General features: G+C 35.1%; 1 protein-coding gene across 1 annotated transcript in view; it reads left to right on the forward strand.

The window, feature by feature from the left end:
• The window catches only part of LOC129235191 (protein unc-80 homolog), a 151,876-nt gene extending 137,632 nt beyond the window's left edge, over positions 1–14,244 (forward strand). The window contains exons 60-64 of the mRNA XM_054868885.1: positions 926–1,126; positions 2,978–3,172; positions 4,904–5,083; positions 11,868–12,169; positions 13,912–14,244. Of these exons, the coding sequence (XP_054724860.1) occupies positions 926–1,126; positions 2,978–3,172; positions 4,904–5,083; positions 11,868–12,169; positions 13,912–14,187 (1,154 nt within the window). The 3' untranslated portion in view covers positions 14,188–14,244. The remainder of the gene's footprint in view (positions 1–925; positions 1,127–2,977; positions 3,173–4,903; positions 5,084–11,867; positions 12,170–13,911) is intronic.
• The last annotated feature ends 336 nt before the right edge of the window (positions 14,245–14,580 follow it).

Consider the following 14,580-nt stretch of genomic DNA (forward strand, 5'->3'; position numbering starts at 1 on the left):
CCTCTGATACTATCCCTGAGTTGTAAGAAGCATTGAAAATATTTAAAATAACATCCACTAATTCATCTGCACAGTTAACTAAAATTTTTGGATAAATATTATTTGGCCCCAGAGCTTTAGTTGCTTTAATTTTTTTTTTTTTTTTTTTGAATGAAATAAAAAGTCCTCCGTGGGAAACACTAAGTCCTCAAGCTGTAAAATAGCTTGTGTCTTGCTAATGTCAACTGTTGAAATACAGTTATTGTTAAATACACTGGGAAAAAAAGTTATTTGGAACGTTGGCAATATCCCTATTATTTTGAATTAAGTTTCCATGCTCATTGACCAGTAGCCCAACTTGACTGTTTCAAACTTTCCTAGAATTAGAGGGCAAAAAACCTCTTAGGATTCCTGTTAATGTTATCTGCTAGCCTTTGCTCCAATTACCTTTTCTGAATTTGTATCAAATACTTAAAATTATGCCTTGCCTTACAATACTGGAGACTATTTGAGCTCCGACCAGTTTCTTTAAACCAACAAAAAGTGGCTTTCTTATAATTTAGGGATTCTTTAATCTCCCTGGAGAACTACATGGGCTAAATTTCAGTATCAACATTTTCTCCTGAAGAGAACATAATCCCTAACTGTTTTTCCTTGCTTTTCCTTCAGTTCCATATGCTGCTGAGCCCATCCTGCTGCTCCATTCCATTTTGTTGAAGTTTTGCTTTCATGTCCTTGAGAGTAGAAAGCAAACCTAGATCCCTTAAAAATTGCTTATTTTAGAACTATCACCATTAATAATTTTGTAACATGGGACTGTATGAAAAATTGGGTGCGAATGAATTCAGTCTTTTAAAGGTTAATAAGCATAGTTTCGTTTGTTTTTCATTTATTTTCTTCTTAGTAATCAGTAATAGTGATTCTTTTTTTTCCTCGTTATTTTTAGGTGGAAGTAAAGTTGAGCGCTTGAAATCAACTGTGTCAACTGATCATAGTAGTGATACTTCCCAGCAAGTTGGTTTTCTGTACCAAATGACCAGGAGAAGTGAACATTCTGGTTTTAGTGACTTGCCTGAGCAGCCAGGAGAAACAAGAATTGAACTTTCACAAGGTGCAATGCCAAACAAAGCTAATCCTCTGTTTTTTAGTAAGTTATTGGAGAAAAGTATCTCTCTATTCATAACTGAACCGTTTATTTCAGAGACCAGTCAAGCGCCAACCTTTAAAAATTTCACTGTCAAAATTTTTTTCATAAGGAGTATAAAATTTTAAAGTCAAAGTAATACATATTTGGGTATATTTCTTTCTAAAAAAACATTATAATCCCTTTTGAATAATTTAATGCAACGATATAAATGTTTTCTGAAGAAATTTTGACATTTGACTGGTTTCTAAAATGAATGATTCAAATATTTCAATTATGAAGTTTGTGATTTTAAAATGAAAACACTGTATGAAACATTTTTTGTTTCTGGGTAGTTAATATAATTTTCTGTTTGGTTTTATTATAAAAACATGTGAAACTTGATTACTAAGGAGGAACTTTGCTTTTGTGGTTAGAACAATGAAAAGTTGAAATTTGGATGAAACATACACATTTAAAGGTTTATGTTTAGTTAAACCTAAAAATAGTACATTATATTTCAAATCTATAGTATATTTCTGCCAAAGTTTTAAAAATTGATGACCAGAAACTGAAAAATTTAGTTTTGCAAGGGTATGTCTCATCACTTTCACAAATAAAACCTGGAATGCAGTCCCCCATAATGTGTGTGTGTATTCAATCTAGCTTTCCTACTAGCAACAATAATTTTCTTTCACGAATTTTTTAATTTTTTTTTATTAAGTAATATTCTTTTTTATCCCCTTCATGAAAATTAGATGGCTTCTAGTCAGTTACCTGAACTAGTATTTGCCCCTGTCACCATAACAAAGTATAATAAACAAGTATATATAAATAATAATAAACAAGTATAAATAAACAAATAAAATATTTTAAAAAGTCTGCATTTCTGAAAAGCTTGATTTTTCAATTTTGGGAATACTCCTTTGAAAGACTTTAAATGAGTTTCCAAACTCAAGGTAAGTTTGTTTCTTCTTCTGAGGGGAATGGAGGGGGCAGCAGATTACGAGTCAGGATGGTGGAATAAATGGATGGCATGGAATCAATTTCAGCCCTGGTCTTACCCCTGCTCAAATTTGGATATTAAGATTCTCATAACATTTTTTTTCAGGAAAGTTTTTTTTTTTTCAAAGTCACATTTAGTGAAATGCTTTAGCAAAAACACGAAAGCATCTTAAAATACACCGCCAGCTCAGTCATTCCATCCGAGGACTGCAGTTTCGTGCTTTTTAGCACTCATCAGCCCGGAATAGGAATCACATGAGCTGGAGGCGAACAATCTCTTAAGGGAGCCAAGAGAGCCAAACAAACTGGTAGCTAATGCATAATTAGCAAACCAGATGAGCGACCCCAGCAATGGTACGGTTCAACTCAAAGATTGATGGCAAAGCTAAGGTATTTTGCATCCATCAATCTTTGAGTTGAACTGCACCATTGCTGCGTTCGCTCATCTGGTTTGCTAATTCTGCATTAGCTACCAGTTTGTTTGGCTCTCTTGGCTCCCTTAAGAGATTGTTCGCCTCCAGCTCATGTGATTCCTATTCCGGGCTGATGATTGCTAAAAAGCACGAAACTGCAGTCCTCGGATGGAATGACTGAGCTGGCGGTGTATTTTAAGTATTTCTGCCTTAGCCCTGGCTTTAGGGCGGTAACTTACTGCAAAATGAAAGCATCTTGTTTCATTTGTTCAATTTACAATTTCTTTTTGGATACTGAAAAATAATTCTGTAACAAACTCTGGTAGGAAAATACTAATTTGTTTGCTTTCGTGGGTCAAATACCCTTTATCTGTTATGATTCACTAATTCATTTGCTCGTGTCAAGTGTATTTGTAAAAAGTAAGTTAATGGACGTCTTTTATGTCATTTTTTTCAGAACGCCTCTCAACAGACACTGCAATTCCAACCGAAGATCAAGGAGTGAATTCTGGACCATTTTCAAACATTGGCAAACATCACAAGGGACTGAGTATAAAATTTAATTCCAAAGGAGGAAGCCGTCAAGTTTTAAAACAATTGCTGCGACGTAGTAGTTACCCTTATCCAGAAGATGATAGCAGCACTGCTGAAGGTCAACAATTCTTTTAAGTCCTGAATACTGTCAAACTTTAAATACATACAAACTAACTTTTAAAATTATTTTTAGAATGTTTTGCAGTCAAATACACTCTCAGTTTCTGAAACTACTTGATCTTTTAATTGTGAGGCTTTAAAGATTCATGTTTTCACTCTAATGGATTTTTTTTAAAAAAAGCAACAGAAAAATATTTTCAAGTGTGCACATAATTTTTAATATTACTATTCATTGAAGACTATGATTCATTAAGTCATTGAGTTTTTTTAAATGGACTAAGACCCATGTGGTTGGTCCCTGAGATTGCTGCAGGCTGCTTCCTTTATGTGCCGTATTTTTGGGTGTGTGCACCGATTGTAAGCACTGCATCGTAATAAGTATTAAAGAAAAAAAATCTATTATATGTGCCACACCCCTCCTTAGCCACCGACCGTTAAACAGTTTGAAAGATAATTAGGAAACTGGAATGCAATTTAAATAAATATTTCAAGAGATTTCAATTATAATGTAATTACTTAAACTGTTTAGGACAATAAATCCAGCAACCAGACTTTGCCAAATTGTATGGCAGATGTAAAAACCTTGACAGATTGCTTTAATAGATATTTCAAAATGTTAAAAACTCTCTCTGAGTGTTTGTACACACTCATTTATAAGTAATTAATTGTTCAAGTTTAAATGACTGTACACATTCGTTTAAACTTGAACAATTTAGTTTAAAAAACAATGTTTAAAGCTAAAGGATTTGACTTATTCACAAGATGAAACTTCCAAAAAAATTTCCTGATTAACACATGTTACTGATTTTGGTTCAATCCTTTTAACTACAGGCAAGAAATAAATACATTACTTAATTTACTGACCATTAATTACATTAAAAGCCTGACTATGTGAAAAAAATAAGGAAAATGCAAAATTCTGGTTTGCCATTTTTTGTATGGTTGATTGCATGGAAATTAGTTCGTTTAAGATAAAACACATGTAACAATGCCCCAAGAAATTGAATCGCAATATTTTATTGACATTATTTCAGACTGAAAACAGGAATCTGCCTTAAAACAAATAATAGCTTGGATGAACTTTTTTTGAAATTCATATTATCAAAAATGAAAGCTTTCATTCCAAGATCCTAAAAATTGGTGGTATTTCCTTACATTGTTCAGATAGTTTTGTAACTTTTGATCTTCATTCTTTTTAATGTAGTTTATTTTCCAAGAAACATGATAAATTGTATGTATGCAACACACATGGGCGCTTATATGTAAAATTGTAAGGGGGGGGGGGGGGCTCAGATATTTTAACCATGGTTTAACAGGATGTTTTCCCCCATGGAAGCACATTTCAGGGCAGATTAGATTCATTAACATTTAACATTTTTAATAACTTATTCATCAATGGCTGGAGAAGAAATGTTTTTACATTTTTGCAAAGGAAAAAGTACTAAAAGCAAGCAAGTTCTAATTTCTAAGGGGAAGCTCAAACCCCTCTTGCCTCCCATATGGGCGCACTTGGCAACACACTTCTATGCGTCGAATCGACTTTACAAACATATTAACTCATAAGCACTGTACCATATGTGCCTATAAGTACAATATATGTATATATGTGTGTGTGTCAGAGAAGCTTTTTTAATATCGCATTATTATACTGTATAACTCTAATTTTATTCAGATTAATGTTTTAATGGTGTATAATGTTAATTCATATAAATCGCTTCATTGCCCATAGAAAGCCTGACAGGGAAATTGCCTGCTACATCTGAGCCCAGACTATGGCGTAAAAATACTTTCCATATAAAAAGAAGTGGCAGTAAGAAGAGTGGGGTTGGCAGTGGCAGCAGCCTTACTTCCGTAGGGACAACCAGGCACTCTGAAGAACAAGAACCTCTCAGGGACTCCCAAGATCCAAGTAAATTGCATTCCTTTTTGAATAAAATTTTGTTTTAATTCAACAGAAATACATTTTTTAAAATCGATTACTTCATGGCAAGTGTGATTTTTTTTTTTGCTAGTGGTAATTTTTTTTTAAATGTAACATTAGATCATTGTGCCTCACTGTTTTGTGTTAGTTTTTACATAACTTTTTCATAAGCTTTAGAGAGGAATGTTGATACAGTTGTACTCGCTCATAACAAGCATGAAGAGACCACAAGATTTGCTTGCTATAACTGAGTGCTCGTAAAAAAATGGGCTCCTGCAAAAAAAATTGAATTTTGACATCTGGAATTCAAATTATGTTTCTCGCAATCACAAGTGTGTGTGTATGTAGGCGTGTGTGTTTGTGTCTGTGGGCAGGTATGAGTGTGTGTGTGTGTGTGTGTTTGTGTCTGTGTGCGTGCATGAGGGGGGTGTATGCATGTGCGCCTGTGTTTGTTTCTGTGTGTTTGCAGGCATGAGTGTGTGTATGTATGCCTGTGTGTAGATGTATGTGTAGGTGTATGCGTGTGTAGGTGTAAGTGTAGGTAAGTAAATGATGCAACCTGGAGACTGTTTTCGCTATAGAAGCAGCATCGTGAGGCGGCCGGCCGGTCGACGGTGATGCTGCAGAGGGTGCTGGTGGGAAAATAAAATCATAGGACATCAAAACAGTCAAGTGAGAACAATAAGCAATCGTGATTGCTCAAAAAAAAAAAAAACTATAAAATTCATATATACTTGGTTTTCTTCAGTGGTGGCGCTAGGAAATCTCCGACAGGGTGGCAAGCTTGCCCGACAGGGGGGCATAGCCAAATTTTAGTTTGCAAGATTACACCCCCCCCCCCCAATTCAGGTGATAAAGAAGCTAATCATTCTTTGCGTCTAAGAACACGAATTCCCCATAAAAATCAAAAGCAAAAAATAAAAATTTTAAAATAGATAAAATGAAATATGTAGGGGAAAAAATCTAATTTAAAATGAAAAACATGAAACTAGGTTTTTGTGAACAGGGTCATCACGAGATGAATAAACTAGAACTGTCTGAAAATCAAAATTTGACGAAAAATTTGAATATGATGTAAAATCATTATAAATGTGTGCTCAGAGTTTTTTGCAGAGAAAGAAACTTAACAGGAATTTAATTGTGGGTGTAGAAATTAGGGGGGTTCGGGGGTTCTCCCCCGGAAAATTTTCGAAATTGTAGCTCTGAAAACGCATTTTAGATGATCTTCGGTAATGTCAAGGAGAGAAGGGTTTGGGTGCTCACCCCCAAAGAATTTTAAGAAATTGAAGTCCAATAAACGAAATTTTACTCGATCTGTAATGGTATTTTATAGGGAGTGAGAGCCAAGGTGCATCCCCGAAAAAGTTTCAAAATTAAAGTATCGAAAACGCAATTGTAGGTCATGTTTGGTAACGGGGTTAGTGACCGATTAAGATACTGAGGGCTCCTCGCTAAAAATTTTAGAAAAGGTGCGAATTTTTACGGTTTTTAATTAATTTCTATGGGAATAAAAGGTCTACATCGATTAGGCCTAGCTGGTGGTGGATGGAGCCGGCGGGCAGCCGGGCTAATCAAATAAATAATAATGATCATGTTTCATAGGGGCCGCGAACATATTTCATTCCTAGATTTTTTAAAAATATCATCGTAGAAATCACAGCTATTTGGAGGAAAATGTGTGGGCCGCCGAAGCATGTTTAAAACAGAAAATAAAAGTTAAAATGTAGTGAGCGAGATTTAAATTATTGAAATGAATAGTCACACCAGTAGTTCTAAGCAGGACTGCGGAGTCGGAAGAAAAATGACCGACTCCGACTTGGGGGAAAATTAGAGCCTTCGACTCTGATTCCACAAGAACTGGCAGAGTTGCAAAAAAAGGGAAAAAGATCGACTTCGATTGTTGAATTTTAAAACCTTCGACTCCTGACTCCGACTTCGTTACCTCAAAATCAGTCCGACTTCAACTCCTCACCGTTGGTTCTACGTTTTTGAATGTACAAAACGAAAGTAATGTGTGTGTGTGTTTTGTGTAATCCAAAAGAAAAACAAAAAACGAAACTTGATAATATGGTAAGCACCATGCTAAACTCGGTAACAAACGAAGGTGAAAAATCGCGAATCTCGTTTTTCAAATTCAATGGTTTGCCATAGTACTCAAAAAGGACTATTACTACAGTACACTCCCGATTATCCGCGGACTTGAGTGGCTCCGGTACCGCGGATAATGCGAAGAAGGTTTAAAACCAGAGGTAAAGCAGACAGAAATTATCTTATGCTTGAGAATGATTGTATTGTAAATAAAACGTGGAAACGTTTAAAAGAGATGAGGCATTAAAATATATTTGTATTTCAAGCTCTACAGAACTAGAATAAACTAAAATTTAAATCATGAGGTTGACTTTCCGTCAACCTATAACATTCAACAGCCCAGAAGTGAAAACAGTGACCACAACAAAAAAGACCACCCCATCAGAGAATTCCCAGAAGACCTGTAGGCGTTTTCCTAACCTTTCTCAATCGGAACAGATGATAAGGATAATGTCGTACGCTCCTTTTAGGGGATAAACTAGGGATCTTCAGTAAACACATGTGTTTTACCGAAATCAGCTGAACGCTTTCCCTTGAGGCACGTGTCAAAGAGAAGTCGATGACAATGCTTCGACTTTCACGTTTTTTGAGAAGGAGCACTTGTCGTGGGAAAAGGGAAAAAAAAAAATCTGGGACGAATTGATTTCAGATCCGTGTTTTTGAAGAAAAATTTTTTCACCACAAGGATTGAGTTAACTATTTTTTTTTCTTTTTCCGAGACTTTCGCGGATAATTCGCTCGTGGATAATCGAGAGTTTTCTGTACTTCAAACAATAAGATTTACACTTAATGTTATTTATAAAAATCAAAACATTGAAAATAACTAAAGCGTCTGGTGGACAAAAATATTGTTTCGGCTCTCCTGAAAAGAGCCAATTTTCACATTCGGTAGTTCAGCATAATGCCGACGATATTACGCCGTAAACAAACCTATTAAGTATCAAAGTAATTAACATTAATTGCACAAGTTTCTCTTGTGTAAGGTTTTTCTTTTTTTTTAAATTAACTATATACCTAACTTTTTTATTTTTCAAATTTTTTGAAGCATTCATAATTCGAAAATGCATAACCATTAGTTTCAAACTTTTTATTGAACATGCCAGTTGAAATCTGTCATACTTTCAAATTTTAAGTTTTAATTCACTTTCCAGACTAAGGGAGGAAAAAGTCAATTCAAAGTCTTACCTCAAAATTTATCTACATGGACCATTTTTGCAGATCTGCGGAGTCGGAGGGAAAATGGCCGACTCCAGCTCAGGGCCGGATTTAGACTTAACGGGGCCCTAAGCTATTTTAGGTATGGGGCCCCTTTTGTAGTTTTAACAATGTTTCTCTCGGTGGTGTAAGAGAGAGAGAGAGAGGCATTTTTTAAATTTTTTTTCTCCTTTACTATGTCTGTCTCTTTCATCTGATACATACAGCAATACTTTAATTTTTGTTGATCGTGTTTTAATGTGTTTTTCTTGATGTCCTGTGTTGGATTGACCTTAAGAGGGGAAATGTTATCAAGAAAGTGACACATGACTCCCTTTTAAGTGGAGTACAAAATATTCCCAATTGTAGGGAGTCCGGGGATTTCTTCCCCGGAGGAAATTTTGAAAAATAGATATAAAATTCTGCATTTTGAAGCCTTATAAGATGTAGTTGGAACTACAAAAATATCAGGACAGAAATAGGCAAACAAAACTTTTTTTAAGTTATAAATTATATCAAAAATTAAGGTAATACACAGTAAAAATTGTTTTTGATTCGAAAAACTAATGACAGCAGTCGACAGAGAGAAACAGCGCGGGAAACGAAAAGACAACTCATTGCTTCTTGCTCACATTGGCTTTCGATACAATTAGTTTTTAATCACCCCTCCAACTCACCGACAAACAATTCAACTCCGACTCCTTTACCTTAAAATCAGTTCGACTCCAACTCTCACTCCGACCCCGCAATCACTGGCAGTGTTACAGGCATTGAGAAAAAATGACTCCGACTCTTGGAATTTTTAACCTACAAATGCCGACTCAGACTCTTTGTCTCCAAAATCTGTCCGACTCTGACTGCGCAGCACTGCTTTTTTACACTATTTTAGTACTTGAAAAAAAGCGTATTAAAAAAAAATAGAATATAGCTCGCAAAAAAAACAAAATTAAGCAAGATTGAGTCTGGTATCAGTCTGTAAGTTGGTTTGATCGATCTCGAAGGAGCAATGTTGACTTTTGAATTGGACTTGGTCCGATCAAATGATTACAGCGGTCTGGGCTAAGCGCAGCTTTTACTTTAAGTTAGAAACATGAGTTTCGACTACATGATAATATCTGAAAAAAATAAATTTGGAAGCAAAATGTATGTTTTCAATTGCTTTTAACACATGATTTATTTATTTATTCAATTTTGCCTTTTCCAAAAGGTTCGCCCTTCCCCCAGACACAAAACTATTATGTAGCCTACAAACAAGATCAATATAAGTTTTTGAGAAAAATGTATTTAAAATGTTAAACATCTATTTGCTTTTATTATATTAGTCTAAAGAATTTTTTTCCTGCATTTAGCATTTGCCGACAAGACATCATTACACTAAAAAATTAAATCTACTTTAGTACACTTCCTTGTATGAGGTAAAAGGATAGTTTACTCATCGATATGTTTTGATGCAGAATAATCCAACAATAATCAGAAAAGTTTTAAATAACTATAGTAATAACTTACTTGTAACTTCTGAGTGAAAATAAAGTACTTTAAAACAAATCAAAATGAGTGCGTCTGCGTCTGCACACTTGACATGCTGAAGAAGAGCTGTTTAGCGAATGTAATAGAAAAGCAAAAATCTCCGAAGCATGTTTTTTCTCCGATGACAACCCCCTCCCCTCCCCTCTCGTCCTGGCTATTGTCATTCGGTACGTATTTGTCTCGTAACCCGATGACGACGCCTTAGGTCTGACCGATAATCACCACTGCATTCTGCAAGCAAGGACGGGGAGGGGATGCAGGGTGAAAGACCCTGGAGGGGATGGTACTCTTTGTAAGTGGACACCCTGGGAGGTCAAAACCAGCTCATCGACACCCTGCATCGACAAACAGAAATTTCAAGGATCAAAACACACCATTTCCCCCGAAGCAATAGCTATATTTTGTCACCATCTGGACGACGTTATACGGACTCGGGCTAACCTTGCCTCAAAGGGGATTGGTTTTTTGTTTCCTTTATATATATATATATATTCATATATAAGATACTTCTACTTTTTGCCAAAGCAAACAGATTCCCCGACGAAATACTAAATTTTCCCCGACGGGGGGGCAAGACGTTTCCGACAGGGGGGCAATTGCCCCCCCTGCCCCTCCCTTGGAGCCACGTCTGGTTTTATTTGTTTCTTATTTCTATACAGTTTCCAAAAAGTGGGTTATCTCCTTTGAACTATCTTATTGTCTCTTTCTTGAGTTTTTGCTGACAAAGAATACTCAATGACCAGAAAAGCATCACCATGTTCTGCGAAAAAAGCTTCAAGTTCTACAGCACATAAAATGCTTAATGTATGTTGAGATTAGTTCAACTTCAAATTTTTCGTCATTTTCGTCACTTTCATTATTTTTTTAAATCTGAATTAGCGTGAATTTGAGCTACAAAATTCTCAGAAGTATCTCGGAAGAAATATTAATGGTTGTCGGCAAATGTATATTTTTCAAATGCTTCTCTACCCCACAAATTGATATTTTAAAAAAGGCCATCATGACTTGTTTTATAATTTACTAGTGGCACCCGCACGGCTTTGCCCGTAGTCGAAAATTAAAAGATCTTTTAGTTTGCCTGTATATATTTACAAATAATGTATGGTGAATTTCTCGCCAATTATCTTGCCCATGTTAGGGTTCCATGTTATGATAGCTTGGTAATTTACTTGTCTATTTTATGATAATTTTGCTCAGGAAAATGTTCTTAAAATTGGAATAGAAAAAGAAAAAAGTTGAATTTTTGAAAAATCGCTTCGAGGTGCACACCCCCATGCTACAAACTAATTCTGTGCCAAATTTCATGAAAATCGGCCGAACGGTCTAGGCGCTATGCGCGTCAAAGAGATCCTGACAGGCAGACAGAGATCCAGACAGAGAGACTTTCAGCTTTATTATTAGCAAAGATGACTTACCTCAAACTTTGGGTTAACTTCGGAATGTTCAAGGAATTTTTCCAAAAAAGAATAAGCTGAGCTGGAATTCAATAAAAAATTTTATTAATCATAAAAAAATTACTTCCTTTAAGTGGGGTTTACTCAGTAAAAGAAGGGCTAGATAATCAGAGTTGAAGAGTCAAAGTCAGACTGGTTTTGGGGTAAAGGAGTCAGAGTCAGGAGTCGAAGGTTTAAAATTACATGAGCCAGAGTCGGTTATTTTCCCTCAAAGTCTGCAACTCTGCCAGTGCTTGGGGAGTGTGAGTCAGACTGATTTTGGGGGAAAAGAGTCAGAGGCGGATTTTGTCATTTTTCTCTGACTCTGCAGCCCGAGTTATGCTCCGATTGATTTAAAACTTTACAACCATTTCTGTTTTCCTCTTTAAATCTAGCCCATTGTTAAAACAGGGCTTGCTACAAGCCAATTTGACTATAAGCGTATTTTAATCTTTTACTGCTAACTGATATTGCATTTTATACTATTAATTATTTTTAAATTCTTTTCTCAAAAGCGATTTGTTATTTAGATGACTCATCCAGTCAACCGCCTTCTTGTCCTACGAGCCCAGTGGGTGAGGTACAATCTCCCGATCCAGACTCAGATTCGCACATGCCGAGACATCGCCTCCAAAGACAGGGTGCTCCGAGCCGCAAGACTTTTCGCTACAGGAAATCTCATCGAGGTGCCGGGTGGGCCGCACATGCAGAGGAAGAGGGCGAAAGTGGTGGAGAATCGATCGCCATGATTCCTACCAAACCTCAACTTGCACTCACTGAGGAAGATAATCCAAATATCTTGCCTGAAGTGGCTTTTATTCAGAAACAGAATGTAAGCCATTTTGTGATCTAAAATCGCGTGTAATTGATGAAAACAGAAAAAGTATTTTCAGTCAACTCATGATAACTCGAAACCTTATAACTCAAATATGTCCTTTACCTCCGAGTTTTCATTCGTGAGAAGGCTGTGAGAGCTTCCCATAATTAAAACTAACAATAATTCGAAGGTTTTAGCAGGTCCTTTGAAACTTTGAGCTACGGAGAGTTAACTTTTTTTTTTCATTTCCCAACGTGTGCAAGTAGTTTAAAATGCGTAATTTTTTGGAGACAAATCAAATTTGTAAACTTTAAAAACAATGACAACTGTATTATTGAATTCTCCTTGGAAAATGTGCAGCTTTTTGATTCATGCATTGTAATATACAGGGTGTTCCGTTTTAACCTACAAGACCTTTATTTTCGCAACCATTAGTCCTAGATGAATACTTCCAATTGCAAAAATGTTCAAAATCAGATGCACAGTTAAGGTATTGAAAGTTTGAATCAAAAATAAAAATGAGTCAAAAAATACAAAATCTGACTTTTTATACAGGGACTAGGTCCCCTAACTAATGTTTAGAGAAATAATCTCCATTGAAAACTATTACCAACACAAAAAACTTGACATTTGTGCAACCAAAATTCAAGGAGATATTCTAGTTCAAAGTTTTAAAGGACCATACAGAAGATTAGATTGGAGCTTATCGTTCTTTCAGAAATTAACGGGGTTGTCAAAGTAAGATAAACAAGGTGTTTATATTTTTCATTGCTATTCAAAAATAAATGCAAATGTTATGCCGTGATATGCAAAAAACATACTAAAAAACCTTGAACAGTTTGAAAAAACCACTCTATGCTCACAGATAATTCTAAACACTTGTTAACGGCTATATTTTCCCTCAAAAGAGGTTATTAACAGCGAGTGAAAGTGATGTAAGTCATTAAACGCAAAGCTTCATATCTCGTGAATATTGATTGTATTAATTTCAAACTTTTTGTGTTGGAATTATTTTTCAATGGAGATTATTTCCTTAAATGTAAGTTAGGGGACCTGGGGCCAGTATAAAAAGTTAAATTTTGTAATTTTTGACTTATTTTTATTTTTTCTTCAAACTTTCAATATCTTAACTCTGCATCTGATTTTGAACATTTTTGCAAATGGAAGTATACATCTAGGACTAACGGTTGCAAAAAAAAAGGTCTTGCAGGTTAAAACGGAACACCCTATATATTGTTGATTTTACTTATCTGAAGTTTTGTAAAATAAGAGATGAGATTAAGACTGGCCTTATCTAATTATAAAATGAAATTGAGAATGAACTCTTCTACTTATAAACTCTACATAGAAAAAGAAAAAAAAAAGTAAATAAACAAAACCCTGTTTGTTTTCTATAAATATATGTGTGTGAGTATAATATTTCTCATTTTCTTTATGCATTTCATATTTTGTATCTATAGTGCATTATTTAGTTCATGACATGTGTATTAAGATGAGATTTCCCCATTATTTTATGTTGGTTTATTTTTTACATCGTCTGGATATTATATGTGCGCCCCTAAAAGAGCAATAGCTTTCAAATAGTTTTTAAATTGTATCATTTTATTTTATTATAAATCTATATCTTGATCATGAAATTAAATAACTATTAAACAGTATCACTAAATCATACATATACATAATTTAGAGTTCCTTAGTCATAGGGTGTATATGGTTACTAAATCATTTACACTTTGATGCATTTTTATTTTTAACAGAAACAGAAACTAGTCTCACAGACAACTGGAGAAGAATCTCCTGTGGAGCGCAGAGCCAAAAGGTACCAAGGGAAAAAACGTATTCGATCGCATTCGCAATCCCCGACCAGTCCCATGTCTCCGAGTGAAGCACACGCCCTGAGTGATTCAGCCGAGTCTTTGGGGAATGAAGAAAAATGTAATCTGCTGCAGGAACAAAAGATGCAGAAAGAGGAATCTCAATCCTCTTTCCTGATGGTATTTCCAAATTCGGATGAAGGTAACACTTGTGTTTAACAATTAATATGATCATGAAATCATTCAATAAGATTTTTTTTTCTTTTTTTTTTGGGGGGGGGGGGCATCATCTTTCAGCAACAAAAGCACTGAATGCAATTTGTTGAGCCATGTTGTTCTGCCATTTTGATAAAAATAAACAAATGTTATTAACTTGCATGGTTTATGCTAAAAAAAAAGATTCTATTTTTATGAAGCTTTTTATTATGGTGCATTCTGCATGCTGAATAATTTTAGGGGATGAATAAATCTTCATCGAACATATGTATCTTCATCAAGCATTTTTATTGGATTCATTTTCAAGAGATGAAAATCCATTGTACATTTTACAGCCAAAGACATGGATAATTTTTGTGCCAAAAAAATCATGCTGTTCACGTTGTTTTATATTGC

The sequence above is a fragment of the Uloborus diversus genome, chromosome 2, assembly GCF_026930045.1.
Source record: "Uloborus diversus isolate 005 chromosome 2, Udiv.v.3.1, whole genome shotgun sequence".
NCBI classification, from domain to species: Eukaryota; Metazoa; Arthropoda; class Arachnida; order Araneae; family Uloboridae; genus Uloborus; species Uloborus diversus.